This window comes from Gavialis gangeticus, unplaced genomic scaffold (assembly GCF_001723915.1).
Source record: "Gavialis gangeticus isolate Ggan-Ray unplaced genomic scaffold, GavGan_comp1, whole genome shotgun sequence".
NCBI classification, from domain to species: domain Eukaryota; kingdom Metazoa; phylum Chordata; order Crocodylia; family Gavialidae; genus Gavialis; species Gavialis gangeticus.
In genome coordinates this window covers 94,580,094-94,585,881 of record NW_017729025.1, presented here as the reverse complement: position 1 = coordinate 94,585,881, position 5,788 = coordinate 94,580,094, and the positions used below count along the sequence as shown (strand labels likewise).

Here is a 5,788-nt window from a genome sequence, read left to right as displayed (position 1 = left end):
GAGGACCGAGCCCTGCGGAACCCCACTGCCCACGTCCTTCCAGGTTGAGAGGGACCCATCCACCACCACTCTCTGGCTGCGGCCCTCCAGCCAGTTGGCGACCCATTTGACTGTGTTACCAACCTCATCTCCTATGACCAGGTAATTCTCCACCTCGGCACAAGAGAGCAGGTTGACATTGTATACCTTGACTTCCAAAAGGCCTTTGATCTAGTATCCCATGATGTCCTCACTAGAAAATTGGAGGATTGTGGGCTTAACTCGGAGACAGTCAGGTGTATGAGATACTGGCAGCAGGATAGGACCCAGAGAGTCATAGTGAACAGATCCATCATTCTGGTGAGAAGTAGGCAGCGGCATCCCACAGGGGTCAGTGTTTGGTGCAGTACTTTTCAACATCTTTATTAACGATTTGGATGTGGGGGTAAAGAGCTCACTGGCCAAGTTTGTGGATGACACCAAGTTATGGGGAAGTGTGGTCACTCTTGAAGATAGCTACAGATACAGGCAGACCTAGACAGGCTAGCAAGTTGGACAGATCAGAATCTGATGAAGTTCAATGTTGACAAATGTAAAGTGCTCCACCTCAGGACAAAAAACCCCCAACACACCTACAGGCTTGGCAGCACCAAACTGACTAGCACCACAAATGAAAGGGACCTGGGGGGTAATAATAGACAGCAGTGAATATGAGCCATCAGTGCGATGCTGTAGCCAGCAGGGCAAATAATACTCTGGCATGTATCAATCAGTGCATCTCCAACAAAACCAAGGAAGTGATTCTTCCAATCTGCTCAGCAATGGTGAGATGCCAGCTGGAGTACTGCATCCAGTTCTGGGCACCACACTTTAACAAGGAAATGGACAAGCTTGAGAGTCTAGAAAAGAGCCACCGGTATGATCACAGTCTTACATGGCAAGCCATATGAGGAAAGGCTGAGGGATCTGGGACTCTTCAGCCTGAAGAAAAGAAGGCTGAGAGGGGACCTGGTAGTAGCTTACCGCTACACTAGGGGAGTACATCACGGGCTTGATGAGCAACTGTTCACCAGGGCACCCAAGGGAAGAACCAGTAGTAATGGTCACCAACCCCTGGAAGACCGATTCAGGCTTAACATTAGGAAAAAATTCTTCACAGTCAGGGTGTTCAGACTGTGGAATAAACTCCCTCCAAAGATGGTGCAATCACCTACCCTGGAAATCTTCAAGAGGAAACTGGACAGTCACCTTGCTGGGGTCACCTGACCCCCAGTTATCTTTCCTGCTTAGTACAGGGGCTGGACCCAATGGTCTTCTGAGGTCCCTTCTGGCCTTATTTCATAGATTCATGGATTGTGAGAAAAGCTAAAGGTGTGGCAGGATGTCAGTGAAAGTGTAAATAGGTAGAAATTAGAAAGAAAAGATAAAGCAGAGGGTGAAGGGGAGGGAGGTGGGGGGAAGACTGAAGGGAGACATTATAGTGATAGAATATAAGGTAGAAAAGAGGCTGCCAGTGAAGAAGAAAGTAGTAGATCAGGAAAACAGGACTGAGAGAAGTTCAAGGTGTGAGAGGATGTCGTGAAAATATAAATGGGTGAACAGGAAAAACATAAGGTAAAGCTGGGGAGAGAGTGGGAAGAAAGCAGGGGAAAGAAAGGCCAAAGGGAAATATTACAGTGTTAAGAGAGTGGCTCTCAATGAAGAAGGAAATAATAGTAAATATAGCTGACATAAATTTTATATATTTGAGCTGCTTTATTCTAAAACTGAAACTTACGGTAATTACTGTTTACAGTAAAGTCAGTACAATCTCTGGAATGTCCAGTGGGATTGAAGGGAGAGTTTCCTAAGACACTATCTCAAGATGCATTGAAATAGAGTTAAATCCTTGCTGTGCCAAGCACTCTCAGCATTTCTCTCTCATCTACTGTTTTTCATCTGCTAAGACAAGTAAAACATTTTCTCTGGAAAAATAGTATCTGTCATATATGTATGGTTGAACTCACTGTCTGTTTCATCATAGATTGCAGAACTGAATTATTATTTTTAATCAAAGCTTTAGTTGTATGCCTCTAAGTTGTTGCTTATTTTCACTTGCAGTTTATACTTGTTTTTATCCAGTGGTTTGAAATATCTGCAATAGATATCCAGGAGTTTCTGAACTTATTACGAATTGATTCTTGGCTTGCAATTATTCAGGGTGCTACAGTACGCAATGAAATGGATTCTGTTATCATTAGTCGAATAGTGAAAGGAGGTGCTGCAGAGAAGAGTGGCTTGTTACGTGAAGGAGATGAAGTTCTGCAAATTAATGGTATTGAAATTCGTGGAAAAGACGTTAATGAAGTTTTTGATCTGTTGGTAAGTTTGTGGTTTTGTTTTTTCCTGTTATAGATAATTTCTGGTCTGATCCTTTAAAATTGCTTCATCTACAAAAAGCATGCTGGATCTGAATTGTATATTTGTAGTTTCTTAGTCATTGACTTGAATGCAAAACATCTCTCCTGGCATCTCTGTTTAAAAAAAAAAAATCATCAGAATTCAACCAAGTCATAGGTCTCTCAAAATCACAGTTTAGACGTGCTTAATAGCATTTTGATAGGCTTTGTCAACATTATTTTATAAAGATTTATCTACAGAGAACTTTCTCTGTTCTTGGGTGAGTTCTATGAACAAGTCTTATTTAAAGGATTAAGTATGATATAGTATAATTAAAGACCTGTATCATAATGTATGTGTTCAAACGGCCAAGTTTTATTTGCAAATTTAATTCTCACATTTCTGAATTTTTGAGTGTCTCATTTTTCAACCTTAACATTTGTTTTAACGTAGTTTTTTTATTCAAATAATATTTTTATGGTGTCTCAAGTCCAAAATTCTTAGCAGTTATTCACCAGTTAACCCTTACAACATGTATGGAAGATAAAGAAATGATTCTTCTTTTAACAAGTGAAGAAACCTGAGACAGATTTGACAGCACCTAGGCTGAATGACAAACCAGTGTCATTCAGGATGTAATTTGAGAATTATATCCATGCTTGGCCCACATTCACTCTTGCATTACTCTAATTAATGTTGGTTGCTGTTAAATATGCACCATTTCTAGAGGAATGAGTAACACGCACAACCAAACATTCCAGGGTTCCTCCTTATGATAGTCAGCATTTACTCTTTATAGTCATGGGTCTGTACAGGAATCATTTCAGCCTAAGTGGTGATACGATGCATCCAGTGCATCTCAAGTGTCTTGAAATTTGTGCACTGTGCAGCCCAACAGACATAGGTGGCTTTATTGGAATTCCTGATTGAAACAGTTGTGTACATTACTAAGGAGTCTTTTTCATCACAGGCTGACATGCATGGCACTCTGACATTTGTGCTGATTCCCAGTCAACAGAGCAAGCCGCCTCCTGCTAAGGAAACAGTTGTAAGTACTTTATACATACACTTTAAATTGCTGATACATGTGACTGTTTGTCTGGTTGGTTTTTTTTCACCTAATACTCTTCAAAGATCTTTCTGGGTGATTTTACATTGGGAAATAGAAGATATTTAAATTGATTTAGACAACGGGTGTCAAAGACATGGCACACAGGTCAGATCTGGCCTGCAGAGCTCCCTTCTTTTATATGTAATGAGGCATGGCTGTGAAAGCCAAGTTGTTTGTCTCCTGTCCAACTCCTTTCACGTGCGATACTGGAGAGTTTTGCCTTATCTGTGGGCAGGCTCTGAGCTTTTCACTGTTACCACTCCTTTTGTGTAAGGCTTCCAGAACTCCTTCAGCACAAACATTCTTGGCCTTAAACAGGAGCATTAGTGTCACGTGCTATCTGTGTCATAATATATGCCCAGGCCAGATCCTTTCTGACAGCCCCTGCAAAAGAAGCACTTCCCTGTGATTAGTCTTTCCTTGTTCTGCAATACTTGATAGCCTATTTTTTTTGCCTGTCTTTAGCTAAATTCTTTATTAACTTGACTGATGGGCTTGGGCTTTACATGCATCTGATGTCTTTGTCAGTGTTACCATGCATTTCCTACTTCATGCAGCTTAGGATGCTCTGGCGTTTGGACAACATACTGTTAGCACATAGGTCTGTTTAGTCTCAGCACATCTTGAATTCTTGTTCCAATTCTTTTCGGTATCTCCTTGCTTTTAGTCATCTCAGCCTGCTAAATTACAGTTCTCTGGTATGTGGGTATTTGCATTTTGCTAGTCATTTTCCTGACTGTGCTTTCCTTCTGAGATTCATACACTTGCCTGGGCAGTTTGACCAGGCCTACCTGGTCAGTGGATGAATGGTTTCCAAGCTGGCTGATGTTTTCTCAGAAAAGGGAAGTACCAGGAACTCAGGAAGATTATCCAAGAGAGTTTAGATTTCATGTCATGTTAACTGTGGATAGTCTTTGGTGTTGAATATGGTGGCAACGGCTGCTGCTTTGGATGAATGCTTTCAAGTCATCTTGGCTCCAAGCATCTAAATCCTGCCCAAAGTCAAGAAGCAGCTTAGGAACCTGCTGTAAACCAAAGAGAACATGCGAGGGGAGCATATGAAAATTAGTGTAGTCATACTGGGATCCCTGGCTTGTGTCATGTTCCTTGTAGCTCTTTTAAAAAAGATGGAAAGAAAAAGCTATTTGCAAGCCAGACTGCATCTGGCTCTAAATTCAAAGGAATGCAGTTCCCTGAAGCTCAACCTCATCAATATCAGCAGCAGGCAGGTGCTAAACTTCTCTTCTGTAAACGGTGAATGCTTGCGGTTGGTTTGAATTGTCCCAGGTTGTATTGCCAACCTGCCACTTTCAGTGTTTCGAATGAATGTCCCTGTTGGAACAAACGTAGTAACCTCTTAAAACCAGTAATTGCTAATCACTTGGACATGAAAGCAAGCAATGGTTGATACGGTAATAAAGTCTTTCAGAAACATTTGTATATTTCTCTAGTCAGAAAATGATCTCTGGATTCTCAATATTAAGAAAAGATGCTGTAGGAAATCTAGTTCCTTCTGACAAACAACAGCATCAGTCCTGTTCTGATGTATGAAAAGGAGAATTTTATTTCAAGACTTCTTGATTAAATAGAGAGAAGGATGTTGGCCATTTCTGTATCTCAGACTGCTAAATCACTGTCTGTTTAGAGACAAAAGTCTGAGCTGAGGCAGTTCTGTAGTCTTTGTGGTTTATGAGAATCCTGTGAGGTGATCTTTATTGACAAAAAAATAACAGTTAAGGAATTTTAGTTTTAACTGAAACAGAATGACAAAGCTATTTGTATTTAAGAGTAAAACCTGAACCCCTGAATCTCTCCATTCACTTGTCTGAATGAATCAAACTTTTTCCCTTTAGTGTTTTAGGTGCACACTCAGTCACATAAAATGGCCTTCTTACTAGGCCTGTGTGAAGCGACTAGTATTTGCTTTGGATTTGGCTGATTCGGAGAACAGTGATTTGATTCGGCAATTCGAATCACTGTCCCAAATCGATTCAGCCTCAGCTGAATTTCCGAATCAGCCAGGCGATGGCTGCCTCACTGTCCCCAGCTCCTGGCACCTGGGGGGAAAAAAAGCCCTGACTCAGTGGGTGCTGCCAGGCAGGGAGCAATCCCCGCTGCCCCCTCCTCCGCTCACTGTCCCAACCCCACCCCCCAGCTCTGGCCCTTTAAGAAAGAGGAAAAACCCCCGCACTCACCATTCCTCCTGGCAGGGTTGATCCTCGCTGCCCTGCGCCACGTGGGGGGCTTTGCATGAAGCCCCAAAGCCACTGCAGGAGTGGTGAGTCCCGGGGCTTTTCTCCATTTTTTTTTTTTTTTTTT

At 41.9% G+C, this 5,788-nt stretch overlaps 1 protein-coding gene across 3 annotated transcripts in view; it reads left to right on the top strand.

Annotated features, from left to right (window-relative positions):
- MPP5 (membrane palmitoylated protein 5) overlaps positions 1–5,788 on the top strand; it is a 60,644-nt gene that overhangs the window by 36,296 nt on the left and 18,560 nt on the right. For all 3 annotated transcript variants that reach the window (XM_019519201.1, XM_019519199.1, XM_019519200.1), the window contains exons 6-7: positions 2,179–2,340; positions 3,329–3,406. In XM_019519201.1, the coding sequence (XP_019374746.1) occupies positions 2,179–2,340; positions 3,329–3,406 (240 nt within the window). The remainder of the gene's footprint in view (positions 1–2,178; positions 2,341–3,328; positions 3,407–5,788) is intronic.